This window comes from Oncorhynchus mykiss, chromosome 3, assembly GCF_057628025.1.
Source record: "Oncorhynchus mykiss isolate SJ-2025 chromosome 3, ASM5762802v1, whole genome shotgun sequence".
NCBI classification, from domain to species: domain Eukaryota; kingdom Metazoa; phylum Chordata; class Actinopteri; order Salmoniformes; family Salmonidae; genus Oncorhynchus; species Oncorhynchus mykiss.
The window spans coordinates 23,067,387-23,085,915 of NC_143024.1; the positions used below are offsets into that span (position 1 = coordinate 23,067,387).

General features: G+C 46.9%; 1 protein-coding gene across 1 annotated transcript; it reads left to right on the forward strand.

The window, feature by feature from the left end:
• Positions 1-210: 210 nt before the first annotated feature.
• LOC110509555 (tumor necrosis factor receptor superfamily member 5) lies at positions 211-18,501 on the forward strand. Its single transcript, XM_021590506.3, has 10 exons — positions 211-308; positions 446-500; positions 7,574-7,684; positions 15,910-16,071; positions 16,225-16,309; positions 16,613-16,647; positions 16,786-16,902; positions 17,274-17,293; positions 17,449-17,572; positions 17,832-18,501. The coding sequence occupies exons 1-10, from the start codon at positions 240-242 to the stop codon at positions 18,077-18,079; spliced, it is 1,026 nt and encodes a 341-aa protein (XP_021446181.2). The 5' UTR covers positions 211-239; the 3' UTR covers positions 18,080-18,501.
• Positions 18,502-18,529: the final 28 nt, after the last annotated feature.

An 18,529-nucleotide genomic window follows, 5' to 3' on the forward strand; every position in this document is an offset into this window, starting at 1 on the left:
GTGTTGGTAGTTTTCAACACAGGTTTCTACATTGATATATTTTGAACTGAAATGAGGCTCAAAGCTAGAAGTTAGTGCAGTCACCATCAAATTGTGATAAACTTACAGATTTTTAACATGTTGTAGCCTTGTAGTATCTTCTGGCATTATTTGTTGTGTGTACTTTTTAATACCTATTTAGAAGTGTTACTGAATGAACTCAAATGACAAATTGTTAATGATTTAACATTGTTTACAGAATGGTGATGGAACAGTTATTTGTGGCTGTGCTAATGATATCTGCACACCTAGCAGTCTCATATCCTCTGGTAACCATTTTGCCCCTTTTATGTCTGTTCTTAGTATTTGTTATGACCGCCTATGAAAGCTGTTAGAACCATTTGACATCTGTTACAACATGACAGTAGACCTCATGAGACTGTGTGTTCGTGTTGTGTGTCGTCAGACTACAGAGAGCTATTACATGGATGGAGGGAGACAATGCAGACTGTGTCCACCAGGTGAGAAAGAAATGCCCTCCATCATCTTACTTTTTATTTGATTTATTGTTCCCTTGTTTTTGTTCCCTCATCTCCACATCATCCTACAATACCATTTTTTACATTAACATCCTTTCAGAATGTGTGTGAGTGCGCATAGGCTCTTAGGAATCATGAGGAAACCAAGAGAGAGTTTCTCTCATGATGAGAAGTGGAGCTCTGTGCTAGGACCACATCCTTCGTTAGTATGCAGACTAGGCCAACAGGCTCTCGCTCTGTGCGCTCCATCTCTTCCTGTTATTCTCTGCTCTCTTGTCACTATGCTCCCTCTCTTCTCAGTCAGCAACAGACCGTGTACTAAAACATTACCTGAATGTGTGTGTGCCTATGGGTCTAAAAGAGTTAGCATTATGTTCTATATTCACTACTCATGTAGTCTACTACAGGACATTTATAAAACTGCAGCGTCCATCAGTTTGTATTGTTATTGTGGTGCTCTCTTATGTCTTGACTCCCCTTGTCTCTTCACTCTCTCCTCGCTCCTTTCTACCTCATTCTCTCTCGCCCCATTTCCCTATACTTTTCCCTAACTTTATTTCCTTTACTCCATATCTGCTGTCCCATGTCTTACAGCCATCAAACCACTGGACACTTCCTGTTTCACACTGAGTAATTAAATACTGTATTCCCAACATAGCTCATTCTAATATATCTACTGCTGTACATATCATTGTTAGTATATCTTGTGTAAATTCTTCCAGTTTACTGTACATACGCATAGATTTCATTCGGGTTGTTGATTGGATTCGTCCCGAGGTTCTTGAATTCTTGTAAAAAACACTTAAATTATTTGTGTACTTGTTTGCAGTGGCGGTTCTGTGGTGGGGCCAGGGGGGGGGCAGTGCCCCTGTGACAACAATTTTGGACCCCCTTGTGGCCCCCCTGAAAGTGGAGTATGAAATAATTTTTACATAACTAATTTTTGCCATCGTTCTTTTTTACATCCGTTATTAGACAGTGGCAACGATGATGATTATGAACATGGTCTTTTGCCTGCTAATGCCTGCAATGCAGTGAAGAAAACGTTGACAACAATAACGTCTAATGTAACTGGCCCTTCTAACAGTACAACTGGCCCCAGCTTGGCCCCCCCAGTTGAAATGGTCTTGTCACGTTCGTCATAATGATCGGACCAAGGTGCAGCGTGGTATGCGTACATTCTTATTTATTTAAAGAATGAACACTGAACAAACAAAATAACGAAACGAAACGTGAAGCTATACAAACGAGTGCTGACAGGCAACTATACATAGACACGATTCCAAGAAACACAAAGGGGAAATGGCTGCCTAAATATGATCCCCAATCAGAGACCATGATAAACAGCATAACCATATCAGGCCAACATAGAAATACAAAACCCCCTAGACCTACAACAACCCTAGACATACAAAAACCCTAGACAATACAAAAACTAGCGTACCCACCCTAGTCACACCCTGACCTAACCAAAATATAAAGAAAACAGAGATATCTATGTGACAGGTCTAGAACCGCCACTGCTCGTTTTACATTTTACTGCATTGTTAAGAGCTAGTAACACAAGCATTTCCGCTGCACCCGCTATAACATTTGCTAAACTGTGTATGCGACCAATACACTGATTTAATATTGTGGCAAATCTCTTCAAGGTTAGGGCGTTTGTCACAAATTAAGATAGGGGGCAGTATTTCCCCTTTGCGTGCCCATAGTGAACGGCATAAAAATCTGTCCTAAATTGCTAATATATGCATATTATTATTATTATTATTGGATAGAAAACACTCTAAAGCTTCTAAAACCGTTTGAATTATGTCTGTAAGTATAACAGAACTCACAGGGCAGGCATTCTTCCAAACTAGTTTTGGGATCCTGAAAGTTAGGTCAACTTCAACGTCATCGCCCCCTCCCTTCCCATCCAGTTATGGATCTGGAAATACTTCCTATGTCTTCCACTAGATGTCCTCATTCAGTAGAGCGTTTAATAATGCATATGCTGTGAACTTTGACCCAATGGGAGGGGAAAAAGTGGGTGTTGCGAGAATTTTGAGCTGCGTGAAGGCCGCTTTGGGAGAGAGGGGCTCCTTTGTTCCAGTCAGCCCCAGATGAACTACGATTGTCCGGTTGGAATGCCATTAGTTTTATACGTTTATAACATCCTAAAGCTTGATTCTGCACTTAGTTTGACCAGTTTGGTCGACCTGTAATATGTAATTTGGAAGTTTTGATGCGCAATTATTCTGGACCAGACTGGCATTTGAGCTGAAAGTGGTAGCATATGCTACTACATGGACACTAGAATTGAACATTATGAAACAAAACGATGTATTGGGTAAGTATGACTCCTTCCACTACATTCTGATCGAAGACCATCAAAGGTAAGGGAATATTTATGTTGTAATTTTGTATTTCTGTTGACTCCAACATAGCGGAGAAATATTGTTACGTCTGAGCGCCGTCTCAGATTATTGTATAGTAAACGAATTCCGTAACGTAAAAAAAAGTGACTCAGCGGTTGCATTAAGAACAAGTGTATCTTTCTAACTATATGTAGAACATGTATCTTTAGTCAAAGTTTATGATGAGTATTTCTGTTATCTGGCGTAGCTTTATATAATTTCTCCGGACATTTTGGAGAATTTTCTGAACATGGCGTCAATGTAAACCGAGATTTATGGATATAAAATGCATATTATCGAACAAAACATAAATGTACTGTGTAACATGTCATCTGATGAAGATTTTCAAAAGGTTAGGGAATGATTTTTCTTTTAATCCTGCTTTTGTGATTATATCTTTTGCTGGACAAAGTGGCTACGTTTTGTCTTTTCGGTGGTGGTCTAATATAAATATGTGCTGTGTTTTCGCCGTAAAACATTTTAAAAATATGACAAGCTGGGTAGATGAACAAGGTGTTTATCTTTCATTTGAGGTATTGGACTTGTTAATGTGTGGAGGTTAAATATTTCTAAGAATATTTTTGCATTCCCTGCGCCACCGTTTCAGCTGAACGGGGGGGTGGCGTTCCCAATCGGGGCTGTAGATCCCCACGTCATCTAAATAAGCTGCGGCGTATGCTTTGTGCGGTTTTAGGACTTTGTCCATGAGCCGTTGAAAGGTGGTTGGGGCCCCGTGTAAGCCGAATGGCATGACGGTGTATTGAAACAAACCGTCAGGGGTTGCAAAGGCTGTCTTTTCTTTGGCCCTGGGGGTCAGAGGAATTTGCCAGTACCCTTTTGTCAGATCAAGGGTCGTAATGTACCGAGCATTACCAATTTTCTCCAGTAGTTCATCTACTCGGGGCATGGGGTAGGCATCAAACTTGGAGATTTCATTTACCTTCCGAAAGTCGTTACAGAACCGCAAAGACCCATCGGCTTGGATACCATCACAATTGGGCTAGACCACTCACTATGTGACTCTTCGATCACTCCAGCTGTCAACATTTTCTCCGTCTCTGCTCTAATCGCGGCCAGTCGAGCCTCGGGTACGCGATATGGCCTCATACTCACTTTTCTCCCTGGTAGGGAAACGATATCATGAGCCGTAACCTCAGTTCGGCCAGGTACCTCTGAAAACACATCTCTGTTTTTCTGGATCAGGGTCTTTACTTCCTGTACTTGTGCTGGGGACAGAGTGGGTGAAATATTTACTTCGGCTGTCTCCTGAGTGTGTGTGGGGTATGTGACCATTAGTGTTTCTCTCTCTCTCCATGCTTTTAACAAGTTTATGTGATAAATCTGTTCCTGGGGCCGTCGACCTGGCTGTCGGATCCGATAATTGACTTCTCCTATTCTCTCCAGTACTTCATATGGTCCTTTCCATGTGGCTAGTAGTTTACACTCTACCGTGGGGATCAGCACTAACACCTTATCTCCCGGTTGAAATTCCCTCAGGGTAGCCTGTCGGTTATAAGTGTGCCGCTGGTGCTCCTGTGCTTGTCTCATGTGCTCTCTGACGATGAGCATGACTGTGGCTATCCTGTCTTGCATTGCCGTGACGTGCTCTATGACACTAGTATACGGGGTGGATTGGTGCTCCCAGGTTTCCCGGGCATGCCTCCCATATACCAGCTCAAAGGGAGAAAACCCCAGGAAGGCTTGAGGAACCTATCTAATGGCAAACATCAGATATGGCAACATGCAATCCCAGTTTTTCCCATCCTTATCGATTACCTTCCTGAGCATTAACTTCAGGGTTCGGTTGAATCTCTCAACCAGCCCGTCCGTCTGAGGATGGTAAACCGATGTCCTCAACTGTTTCACCTGCCACAGTTTACAAAGGTCCGCCACAAGGGGGTCCCCTGGTCGGTAAGGATCTCCTTTGGAACCCCTACCCTGGTGAACAAGAGCACTAATTCCTTTGCAATATTTTTGGAAGCCATCGTCCGAAGGGGAATGGCTTCTGGGTAGCGAGTGGCATAATCTAGAATGACCAGAATGTATTGGTGCCCTCTGGCGGATTTGGGTAATGGGCCCACTAAATCCATCGCTATCCTCTCAAATGGCGTTTCGATTATGGAGAGTGGCACTAACAGGCTTCCAACAGCTGGTCGGGGAGCTGTTAACTGGCACTCCGGGCACTCTCCACAATGCCGAGCCACTTCAGCTTGAATTCCTGGCCAGTAAAACCTCCTTACAATCCGGTCTCGGGTTTTATCGATACCAAGGTGTCCACCCAGAATGTGCCCATGAGCTAGATCCAGTACTGTCCTCCGGTACCGAGTGGGAACCAACAACTGTTCCACCACATCAACCCCTATTTTTGAGACTCTGTACACCAAACCCTTTTTCATGATGAAGTGGGGAAAACTATTAGGCATCATCCCAACATTTATGGGAGTACCATCTACGACCTGCAAATCTGCTCTGGCTTGCAGCAGGGTTGGATCCTGGTTTTGGGCCGTCCCGAAATTAGTCAAGTACCCTGCCAGGTCTGTTGGTTCTAGATCGTCGTCCTCTGGATTCTGATCGACCCCAGACCCACTAGTACCGGGCTGTTCGTTATCAGCGAGGTTTGCCACTTCATCCTCCTCCTCCCCTACTAGCACCTGTGATGTTGTCCCCTGGGAGACCTCTTTTCTTGGCTTTGGTTGAAGGCCCCATGCTTCTTCCAGCTTGGTCAGGGTTGTTGGCTTCTCAAATATGCCATTCTTGTGGCCTAACTTCGCAAAGTTAGGAAAGTCTCTACCCAATATTACATCATATGGCATCTTTGGGACCACGCCGACCTCATAATCCAGCAGACCGTCCTCTGTTTGTATGCTCACTAAGGCTGTGGGGTACAGACGGGTATCCCCATGAATGCATGTAACACTGATATCCTGTCTTGTATCCAGTATATGATTCGGCACTAGGCTTGCAACGACCAGGGTTAGCATACTGCCGGAATCCAGCAGTGCTTCAACCTCTTTCCCTTCAACCTTCACCCTACACATATGTTTGTTTCTTGATCTTTCAAGTACAGTGGTTACAACAGGACATGCATACCGTATATCATCTTCATTTTCACCGAGGTTACATTGCATTGGCTCTTCTTTAATAGGGCAGTAGGCTGCAATATGTCCCGGTTGATTAAAATTGTAACAGATAATAGGGGGAGACCCCCTCGACACCCAGTCCCGGTTTCCGTTTTTTTCCTTAGTGTCTCGGCCTCTGATTCTTTCCTCATGGCCCCATGCTGCTCTCTTCCCCCTCTATATGTTGGGACAGCCTTACCCTGTCCGCTGGTTCGCCCAGGCCTGGGGAACGGGAATCTTTCCTCCTGTGCCTGCTCAGCTGTTCCTGCCGTACAATACCGTTCAACCAGGCCCACGAGATGGTCGGCGGAAAGTACCTCGTTCTGGCCAACCCATCGTCTCACTTCTTGGGGTAGACCTCGCTGAAACTGGTTGAGTACGATGGTCTCGACGATCTCGGCGGATGACCGGGTCTCTGGTTGCAACCATTTCCGTGCCAGGTGAATCAAGTCGAACATCTGTGTTCGTGGGGGTTGTCCCGGTCCTGCCCATTCTTCTTTCGGCCACTTCTCCCTCTCTGCCGTCCTTTCCAAGGTGGTAAGATATGCTTCCACATCATCCTGTGCTGTCATTTTTTTGAAGAAAATGATTGGCCCGCCTCTGGGTATTTGCAGCTGGTAATTGAGCCCCAATTTGGTCCGCTAGCTTCTTTAGGCCTTCTCTTAACTCCCGGGTGTTTCTCTTTTGCTCTTCTCTGAGCAGCTGGTTGGTGCAGTGCTGGACCTGTAACGTGTCCTGATACATTCGCATTGCATCCTGATGAGCTATTTGTTGAGCTCTAGTTGCCTCTTGTTGGGCGGCCACCACTTGTAACAGGGCTTGTATGGCTCCCTCCATCCAATTTTCCTGAGAAACTGTCCTAACCAAACAAAGCCACAAAAAAAAAAACCTGACTCCCCTTTGGAGTGCTAAATGAACATTTTATTTTTATTTTTCTTCTACCTAACCAGTGGTATGGTTAGTCCATCCCCACATTCTCCACCACGTGTGGCAAATCTCTTCATGGTTAGGAGCATTTGTCACAAATTAAGTGGTAAACTGTCACCAAATCACCCAAGAATGAGAGTTCTTTCGAACAGGACAGTACCTGTGTGTTTGTTTTCTCCGTCCTGGTCCACCCAGGCCGTAGGCGAGGTCAAGGATAGCAGGGTTCGGTACACGAATCGGGTTCTCGGTAGGTCCAGGTCCAAACGCCAACAGGTAAATCCAAAACAATCCAGCTCATACACGGTTAATCCAGCCAATCTCTATTGTCTCTTTCTCTATTGTTCATAGATCCTTCCAGCACTCTCTCTCCCTCTTCCTGGTTTTTCTTGACCCTTTATCTGTGGGTCGGCTCCACCTTCTGAGGGTTCCCCTTGCTTCTGGGACTTGTAGTTTTGGCGGTCTGCCATTTTGTGATCTGTAGTTCTGACAGGGGTGGCCATTTTAGTGATCGGGCAGAGCCCGTTTATTAGTTCTGCTCTCACATATCTGCCATTTATCCCTCGACCCCCTTCTTTGCCACAATATGTTTCATCTCCCCTCTCTATCGCAGGTCATTATCAGAGTTCCTGTTCAGAGTGCTCTCCCTGTCGAGATGGTTCCTACACAACACGATTGAATGCTGAGTCCAGTTGTCATTCCTGCTTCAAAGACTGCAAACGTGGTACATAAACACGAACACAACTCATTCACAGAGCAATGTAACATTATTTTGTGGGAAATACTTCAACTGTATATTGTTTGTAAATCATTGTCATTTTTTGTCATGTTGTCTTGTCTCTGTCCTTTCCCTTCACCCTGTCTCCCTCTGCTGGTCGTGTCAGGTTACCTTTTCTCCCCTTCTTTCCCCCAGCTGTTCCCTGTCTCCTCCTAACTACCCATTCACCCCGTTCCCCACCTGTTCCCTTTTTCCCTCTGATTAGGTCCCTATATCTCCCTCTGTTTCTGCTCCTGTCCTTGTCGGATTCTTGTTTGTTTGTGTTTCATGCCTGAGCCAGACTATCGTCATGTTTGCTGTAACCTTGTCCTGTCCTGTCGGAATCTGCCGGTCTATCTGAGCCTACCTATGTTTTGTTATTAAAGAAGCTCTGTTTAAGTTAGTTCGCTTTTGGGTCCTCATTCACTCACCATAACAGAAGAATCCGACCAAGAATGGACCCAGCGACTTCGGATCCTCTCCACTCAGCCGTCGGGATCCAGGGAGCGATGCTAGGCAGACACGAGCAGGAAGTGTCTGCTGCTCGACATGCCGTTGAGACCCTGGCCACCCAAGTCTCCAACCTCACAGAACAGGTTCACCATCTCCGCCTCGATCCACCGGCCACTTCCAGGGCTTTCGAATCTCCGGAGCCCAGAATCAATAACCCGCCGTGTTACTCTGGGGAGCCCACTGAATGCCGCTCGTTCCTCACCCAGTGTGATATTGTGTTTTCTCTCCAGCCCAACACTTACTCCAGGAGCACTGCTCGTGTCGCCTACGTCATATCTCTCCTTATTGGACGGGCTCGTGAGTGGGGCACGGCAATCTGGGAGGCAAGGGCTGAGTGTACTAACCAGTATCAGGACTTTAAGGAGGAGATGATACGGGTTTTTGATCGATCTGTTTTTGGGGAGGAGGCTTCCAGGGCCCTGTCTTCCCTATGTCAAGGTAATCGATCCATAACAGACTACTCTATTGAGTTTCGCACTCTTGCTGCCTCCAGTGGCTGGAACGAGCCGGCTTTGCTCGCTCGTTTTCTGGAGGGTCTCCGCGCAGAGGTAAAGGATGAGATTCTCTCCCGGGAGGTCCCTTCCAGCGTGGATTCCCTGATTGAACTCGCTATTTGCATTGAGCGACGGGTTGATCTGCGTCACCGAGCTCGTGGAAAGGAGCTCGCGTTCTCCGTTGCCCCCCTCTCCGCATCACTACCATCTTCCTCTGCCGGCTCGGGAGCTGAGCCTATGCAGCTGGGAGGTATCCACATCTCGACTAAGGAGAGGGAACGGAGAATCACCAACCGCCTCTGTCTCTATTGCGGTTCTGCTGGTCATTTTGTCACTTCATGTCCAGTAAAAGCCAGAGCTCATCAGTAAGCGGAGGGCTACTGGTGAGCGCTACTACTCCTGTCTCTCCTTCAAGATCCTGCACTACCTTGTCGGTCCATCTACGCTGGACCGGTTCGTCAGCTTCCTGCAGTGCCTTAATAGACTCTGGGGCGGAGGGCTGTTTTATGGACGAGACCTGGGCTCGGGAACATGACATTCCTCTCAGACAGTTAAGGGAGTCCACGGCCTTGTTCGCCCTGGATGGTAGTCCTCTCCCCAGGATTCAGCGTGAGACGCTACCTTTAACCCTCACTGTTTCTGGTAATCATAGCGAAACCATTTCTTTTTTGATTTTTCGTTCACCTTTTACACCTGTTGTTTTGGGCCATCCCTGGCTAGTTTGTCATAATCCTTCCATTAATTGGTCTAGTAATTCTATCCTCTCCTGGAACGTCTCTTGTCATGTGAAATGTTTAATGTCTGCTATCCCTCCTGTTTCCTCTGTCTCTTCTTCACAGGAGGAGCCTGGTGATTTGACAGGGGTGCCGGAGGAATATCACGATCTGCGCACGGTGTTCAGTCGGTCCAGGGCCACCTCTCTTCCTCCACACCGGTCGTATGATTGTAGTATTGATCTCCTTCCGGGAACCACTCCCCCCCGGGGTAGACTATACTCTCTGTCGGCTCCCGAACGTAAGGCTCTCGAGGATTATTTGTCTGTAGCTCTTGACGCCGGTACCATAGTCCCCTCCTCCTCTCCCGCCGGAGCGGGGTTTTTTTTTGTCAAGAAGAAGGACGGGTCTCTGCGCCCCTGCATAGATTATCGAGGGCTGAATGACATAACAGTTAAGAATCGTTATCCGCTTCCTCTTATGTCTTCAGCCTTCGAGATCCTGCAGGGAGCCAGGTTTTTCACTAAGTTGGACCTTCGTAACGCTTACCATCTCGTGCGCATCAGGGAGGGGGACGAGTGGAAGACGGCGTTTAACACTCCGTTAGGGCACTTTGAATACCGGGTTCTTCCTTTCGGCCTCGCTAACGCTCCAGCTGTCTTTCAGGCATTAGTCAATGATGTCCTGAGAGACATGCTGAACATCTTTGTTTTCGTTTACCTTGACGATATCCTGATTTTTTCACCGTCACTCCAGATTCATGTTCAGCACGTTCGACGTGTCCTCCAGCGCCTTTTAGAGAATTGTCTTTTTGTGAAGGCTGAGAAGTGCACTTTTCATGCCTCCTCCGTCACATTTCTCGGTTCTGTTATTTCCGCTGAAGGCATTAAGATGGATCCCGCTAAAGTCCAAGCTGTCATTGATTGGCCCGTCCCTAAGTCACGCGTCGAGCTGCAGCGCTTTCTCGGCTTCGCGAACTTCTATCGTCGTTTCATCCGTAATTTCGGTCAGGTGGCCGCTCCTCTCACAGCCCTTACTTCTGTCAAGACGTGCTTTAAGTGGTCCGTTTCCGCCCAGGGAGCTTTTGATCTCCTCAAGAATCGTTTTACATCCGCTCCTATCCTTGTTACACCTGACGTCTCTAGACAGTTCGTTGTCGAGGTTGACGCGTCAGAGGTGGGCGTGGGAGCCATTCTTTCTCAGCGCTCCCTCTCTGACGACAAGGTCCACCCATGCGCGTATTTTTCTCATCGCCTGTCGCCGTCGGAACGTAACTATGATGTGGGTAACCGCGAACTGCTCGCCATCCGGTTAGCCCTAGGCGAATGGCGACAGTGGTTGGAGGGGGCGACCGTTCCTTTTGTCGTTTGGACTGACCATAGGAACCTTGAGTACATCCGTTCTGCCAAACGACTTAATGCGCGTCAGGCGCGTTGGGCGCTGTTTTTCGCTCGTTTCGAGTTCGTGATTTCTTATCGTCCGGGCTCTAAGAACACCAAGCCTGATGCTTTGTCTCGTCTCTTCAGTTCTTCAGTAGCCTCCACTGACCCCGAGGGGATTCTCCCTGAGGGGCGTGTTGTCGGGTTGACTGTCTGGGGAATTGAGAGGCAGGTAAAACAAGCGCTCACTCACACTCCGTCGCCGCGCGCTTGTCCTAGGAACCTTCTTTTCGTTCCCGTTCCTACTCGTCTGGCCGTTCTTCAGTGGGCTCACTCTGCCAAGTTAGCCGGCCACCCTGGCGTTCGGGGTACGCTTGCTTCCATTCGCCAGCGTTTTTGGTGGCCCACCCGGGAGCATGACACGCGTCGTTTCGTGGCTGCTTGTTCGGTCTGCGCGCAGACTAAGTCCGGTAACTCTCCTCCTGCCGGCCGTCTCAGGCCGCTTCCTATTCCCTCTCGACCGTGGTCTCACATCGCCTTAGATTTTGTCACCGGACTGCCTTCGTCAGCGGGGAAGACTGTTATTCTTACGGTTGTCGATAGGTTCTCTAAGGCGGCCCATTTCATTCCCCTTGCTAAGCTTCCTTCTGCTAAAGAGACGGCACAAATCATCATCGAGAATGTTTTCAGAATTCATGGCCTTCCGTCAGACGTCGTTTCGGACAGAGGTCCGCAATTCACGTCTCAATTTTGGAGGGAGTTTTGCCGTTTGATTGGGGCTTCCGTCAGTCTCTCTTCCGGCTTTCACCCCCAGTCTAACGGTCAAGCAGAACGGGCCAATCAGACTATTGGTCGCATCTTACGCAGTCTTTCTTTTCGCAACCCTGCGTCTTGGTCAGAACAGCTCCCCTGGGCAGAATACGCCCACAACTCGCTTCCTTCGTCTGCGACCGGGCTATCTCCTTTTCAGAGTAGCCTCGGGTACCAGCCTCCGCTGTTCTCATCTCAGTTCGCCGAGTCCAGCGTCCCCTCCGCTCAGGCTTTTGTCCAACGTTGCGAGCGCACCTGGAAGAGGGTCAGGTCTGCACTTTGCCGTTATAGGACGCAGACTGTGAGGGCTGCTAATAAGCGTAGAACTAAGAGTCCTAGATATTGTCGCGGTCAGAGAGTTTGGCTCTCCACTCAGAACCTTCCCCTTAAGACGGCTTCTCGCAAGTTGACCCCGCGGTTCATTGGTCCGTTCCGTATTTCTCGGGTCATTAATCCTGTCGCAGTTCGACTTCTTCTTCCGCGATACCTTCGTCGCGTCCACCCGGTCTTCCACGTCTCCTGCATTAAGCCCGTTCTTCGCGCCCCCGCTCGTCTTCCCCCCCCCCCCCCCCATCCTTGTCGAGGGCGCACCCATCTACAGGGTCCGCAGGATTTTGGACATGCGTCCTCGGGGCCGTGGTCACCAGTACCTTGTCGATTGGGAGGGGTACGGTCCTGAGGAGAGGAGTTGGGTTCCCTCTCGGGACGTGCTGGACCGTGCGCTGATCGAGGATTTCCTCCGTTGCCGCCAGGTTTCCTCCTCGAGTGCGCCAGGAGGCGCTCGGTGAGTGGGGGGGTACTGTCATGTTGTCTTGTCTCTGTCCTTTCCCTTCACCCTGTCTCCCTCTGCTGGTCGTGTCAGGTTACCTTTTCTCCCCTTCTTTCCCCCAGCTGTTCCCTGTCTCCTCCTAACTACCCATTCACCCCGTTCCCCACCTGTTCCCTTTTTCCCTCTGATTAGGTCCCTATATCTCCCTCTGTTTCTGCTCCTGTCCTTGTCGGATTCTTGTTTGTTTGTGTTTCATGCCTGAGCCAGACTATCGTCATGTTTGCTGTAACCTTGTCCTGTCCTGTCGGAATCTGCCGGTCTATCTGAGCCTACCTATGTTTTGTTATTAAAGAAGCTCTGTTTAAGTTAGTTCGCTTTTGGGTCCTCATTCACTCACCATAACATTTTTTGTGTTTTTTGGGGCCATTTTGAGCCTGTAATCGAACCCATAAATGCTGATGCTCCAGATACTCAACTAGTCTAAAGAAGGCCAGTTTTATTGCTTCTTTAATCAGAACAAAAGTTTTCAGCGGTGCTAACATAATTGCAAAAGGGTTTTCTAATGTTCAATTAACCTTTTAAAATGATAAACTTGGATTAGCTAACACAACGTGCCATTGGAACACAGGAGTGATGGTTGCTGATAATGGGCCTCTGTACGCCTATGTAGATATTCCATTAAAAATCAACCATTTCCAGCTACAATAGTAATTTACAACATTAACAATGTCTACACTGTATTATTTTAATGGACAAAAAATGTGCATTTCTTTAAAAAACAAGGACATTTCTAAGTGACCCTGAACTTTTGAACGGTAGTGTATGTACAGTGCATTCGTAAAGTATTCAGACCCCTTGACTTTATCCACTGTTATGTTACAGCTTTATTCTAAAATGTATAAAATATTTTTTCCCTCATCAATCTACACACAATACCCCATAATGACAAAGCAAAAACAGTAAAAAAAATAAATAAATGTTGACATATTTATTAAAAATAAAAAATGAAATATCACATTTACGTAAGTATTCTGACCCTTCACTCAGTACTTTGTTGAAGCACCTTTGGCAGCGATTACAGCCACAAGTCTTCTTGGGTATGAGGCTACAAGCTTGGCACACCTGCATTTGTTTAGTTTCTCCCATTCAGCACTGCAGATCCCCTCAAGCTCTGTCAGTTTGGATGGGGAGTGTCGCTGCAAAGCTATTTTCAGGTCTCTCCAGAGATGTTCGATTGGGCTCTGGCTGCGCCACTCAAGATTTGTTGTCCTGTTGGAAGGTGAACCTTCGCCCCAGTCTGAGGTCCTGAGCTTTCTGGGGCAGGTTTTCATCAAGGATGTCGCTGTTCTTTGCTCTGTTCATCTTTCCCTCAATCCTGACTAGTCTCCCAGTCCCTGCCGCTGAAAAACACCCCCACAGCATGATTCTGCCACCACCATGCTTCACCGTAGGGATGGTGCCTGGTTTCCTCCAGACGTGACGCTTGGCATTCATGCCAAAGAGTTCAATCTTGGTTTCATCAGACCAGAGAATCTTCTCATGGTCTGAGAATCCTTTAATTGCCTTTTGGCAAACTCCAAGCGGGCTGTCATGTGCCTTTTACTGAGGAGTGGCTTCCGTCTGGCCACTCTACCATAAAGGCCTGATTGGTGGAGTGCTGCAGAGATGGTTGTCCTTCTGAAAGATTTTCCCATCACCACAGAGGAGCTCTGAAGCTCTGTCAGAGTGACCATGGGTTCTTGGTCACCTCCCTGACCAAGGCCCTTCTCCCCCGATTGCTCAGTTTAGCTGGGCGGCCAGCTATAGGAAGAGTGTTGGTGGTTCCAAACTTCTTCCATTTAAGAATGTTGGAGGCCACTGTGTTTTCGGGGACCTTCAATGCTGCAGAAACGTTTTGGTATCCTTCCTCAGATCTGTGCATCGACACAATCCTGTCACGGAGCTCTACATACATTTCCTTCAAACTCATGGCTTGGTTTTTGCTCTGACATGCACTGTCAACTGTGGGACGTTATATTGACAGGTGTGTGCCTTTCCAAATCATGTCCAGTCAATTGAATTTACCACAGGTGGACTCCAATCCAAGTTGTAGAAACATCTCAAGGATGATTAATGGAAACAGGATGCACTTCTAAAAACTTGTTTTGGCTTTGTCATTGTGTGGTATTGTGTGTAGATTGATGAAGAAAATGTTTTTATTTTTTGCAGTGGTTACATAGCAGGAATAAAGTAATTTGGTATTTTGATATACATTAGATCTTGATAGATAGTACTAATACATTGTGTTTTCAGTCATAATTATTAAAGAACATTATTTTTTTTAAACCCACCCCTCAGCTACTCTGTCAATCCCACCTATTTCCATAAACCCACCCTTCAGTTACTCTGTCAATCCCAACTATTTCCATAAACCCACCCCTCCGCTACTCTCAGTCCATCCCACCTATTTGCATAACCCCCACCCCCTCAGCTACTCTCAGTCCATCCCACCTGTCTCTATAAATCCATCCCTCAGCTACTCTGTCAATCCCACCTATCTCCATAAACCCACCCCTCAGCTACTCGCAGTCCATCCCACCTATCTCCATAAACCCACCCCTCAGCTACTCTGTCAATCCCACCTATCTCCATAAACCCACCCCTCAGCTACTCGCAGTCAATCCCACCTATCTCCATAAACCCACCCCTCAGCTACTCTCAGTCCATCCCACCTATCTCCATAAACCCACCCCTCAGCTACTCTCAGTCCATCCCACCTATCTCCATAAACCCACCCCTCCGCTACTCTCAGTCCATCCCACCTATCTCCATAAACCCACCCCTCAGCTACTCTCAGTCCATCCCACCTATCTCCATAAACCCACCCCTCAGCTACTCTCAGTCCATCCCACCTATCTCCATAAACCCACCCCTCCGCTACTCTCAGTCCATCCCACCTATCTCCATAAACCCACCCCTCAGCTACTCTCAGTCCATCCCACCTATCTCCATAAACCCACCCCTCAGCTACTCTCAGTCCATCCCACCTATCTCCATAAACCCACCCCTCAGCTACTCTCAGTCCATCCCACCTATCTCCATAAACCCACCCCTCAGCTACTCTCAGTCCATCCCACCTGTCTCTATAAACCCACCCCTCAGCTACTCTGTCAATCCCACCTATCTCCATAAACCCACCCCTCAGCTACTCTCAGTCCATCCCACCTATGTCCATAAACCCACCCCTCAGCTACTCTCAGTCCATCCCACCTATCTCTATAAACTGCCCACTTATGATTTCCATATGCCATACATGTCATTTCTTACCAAAAGTTATAAAGGTATGTCTACAGTATCGACACTATTTATTACCATGTAATAGCTGTACTAAACCTTTTGTTCTGGCTGTGGTGTGTGTGTGTGTGTTTGTGTGTGTGTGTGTGTGTGTGTGTGTGTGTGTGTGTGTGTGTGTGTGTGTGTGTGTGTGTGTGTGTGTGTGTGTGTGTGTGTGTGTGTGTGTGTGTGTGTGTGTCAGATTTGCACCTGGTGGAGGATGAGCCGTGTACTCCTGTATCGAACGCTAGATGTCGCTGTGAGGCTGGTTTTACCTGCACCGACAAAGAAGACCAGACAGGAAACTGTAGAGACTGTGAGAAGGTCCCTCAGCTGCCCCCACCTCCCCTGCCACCTAGCAATGGTACAGTGTGTGTGTTGCCCACTGGCCTTCTCTTATGCATGTCTTCCTTCACTGTGTTGTATTCTTGCCAGGTGCTGGGTATTGAATCAGTGTGTTTGACTGTGGATAGATGTTGATGTTTTCCTGCCTGTGTGCACTCTGCTCTGATTACAGTAGTGGGCATCAGAATCAACCAGACAGGAACTTCCTCTGAACACAGCAGGACTTCCTCTTCCGCTGGACGCTGTCAACCTCCTAAGTGAGCCTTTATCTTTTTTTATCCTCCCTATTTAAACATACTGGAACCAGACTGATAAACAGGCTCTGGTTGAAGACTTCTCCTGCCAGGAGGGCCACTTCTGGCAAAGTTGTTATTTTATGGTATATAACCTTCACACAACCAGAAGATCTGGTATCAAAGATTTGTCAGATATCTTAGTGCTAATGGATATTTGGGATATTAAATACAGTTCTCAGTTCACTGACCCCACTTCAGTGTTGACAGGCTGTGAATGTGTATGGATATGTTACATGATGAGTCCTTTACCTCTGTCTCACCCAGCTGTGACACTCCACGATCACCAGTCTCACAAGCAGGTAACGCCACTCATCACACCACAGGTGTGTGTGTGTGTGTGTGTGTGTGTCCATCAGCTATTTTCATTACAGTCAGAATATATTGAAACTGTGAGAAGCTACAGATACAGTAGTTTCTCCATCTCCTTTCCCCACCAGCTGACACCAGCAAACACTTGGCAGCCATTTTGTGCCCTATGGTGGTCATTGGAATCCTAGCCGTTATCATTCTGTTATGTATCCGTCGCCCAGGAAATGAAGCCTGTTTCAAACAAGGTAAGGCAGTGTTCCTCTGTTCAGTCTCAACTGTAGTTAGATCATTGTGTTAGAGCAGACTCTCTCTCTGGACACTAGAATGAGATGAGGAAGGATTAGACTGTGATGTTAAATCTCAGGATAGGTCTACACTGGGAGCCAACTGTAGCTTCTTGTGAATGTAATTGAATTAAAAGATTGCAACACTCTCTCTGTGTAGACCTACTTACCAGTTTCTAGTGTCTACATGTACCCAGAAAGCATTAAAATGCAGAGTAAGATGAAAAAACATTGCCCTTTCAATCATAGATGATTCATCGATGAAATACCCATGAGTGGCTTACGATCAGTTTGCTGGGGTCACTAATAGATTTGTGTCTGTTATTTTCCAGCTCTCAAGTTCTGTAACAAGGTATGTGTAATAACCTACGGTAACTTACTACATTGTGTGTGTAATGTTTACATTGTCATTCATGTGTTCCTGACCGAAACCCTATATAGGCATTGTTGACAATTGTGTATTCCAATAACTCTGGATTTCTGGTGAATTTCTGTGCTCTTATGAAGGGAGTAAGAGAAACGTCGCCTAACAAGACCAAAGAGCCACCTCATCAGCACAATGCCAGAGAGACACAGCCCAGTATTAAGCACCAGACAGTGGATCCACCACCTATTACAGCAGCAAATATAGGTACTATGGATACATACAAATAATTATGTTGACCCCAAGATCTTGATTTAAAAAGGAATCTAAATATGGTGGAGTTACTCCTGTGGTTTTTCCTATAGAGGCACGTCAGTCGTTTAACTTGGAGTTTTGCATAGATTGTGTTTTGAAGTCCATGGGGCATTAGCATGGGAAGTTGATCAGTTTCAAGATCCATAGTGAATAAGGCTGATGATGAATATAGAATCTAATATCACTTTCTCTCTGTCTGTGTCTCTCTCAGGCCCGGTCCATGTCCACAATGCTGGAACAGTCATCTTCAGTTTACTCAACCAGTTCACTGGTATGGGTGGAGGGATGGAAGAGAGAGTGCAGAAAGAGAGGGATGAGGAAGGATGTCCGACCCACCCCACACCCTCCCCTAACATCCATCTATCCCAGGAGGAAAGGGATGGGGAGATGGACTGTGTATTCTTCCCTTCACAGGAACAAGGGAAGGACAGTCACGTTTCCAAAGAGGAGGTGCATTGAGGGGAGGGGGATTGAGGACAGAGGACGCACCAAGTGAAAGCTTCCCTTCTAGGATCAGTTTTAGCCAACCATACATCCTAATGTTAATCATAAGGAGGATTAAGACTGGTCTGACCTTGGATCAGTGGTAAAGGACAACATCTACCTATGGCTCTATTCAGTCTGTATCACTGAAGCGTTACAGATTGCTTGATAGAAATGTAAAGGTCATTTTTGATTGAGCCGACATATGCAGTGTTTAACGTGAATGCAGTCTCCACTGACGTGAGAACATTGCCTTTACATTTCTATCAGGCTGTAAAGCTGATCTTCTGAGATACATGGAGCCCTTACTCGCAGTCTCAACTGCTGCAAACTGTTTTTTTCTGTGTTCATGTGGCACTTTGAACTGTTTTTGCACAAATTAAAACCAAAATATGAAATATAATTGTTCAATGAATACAGGTGATG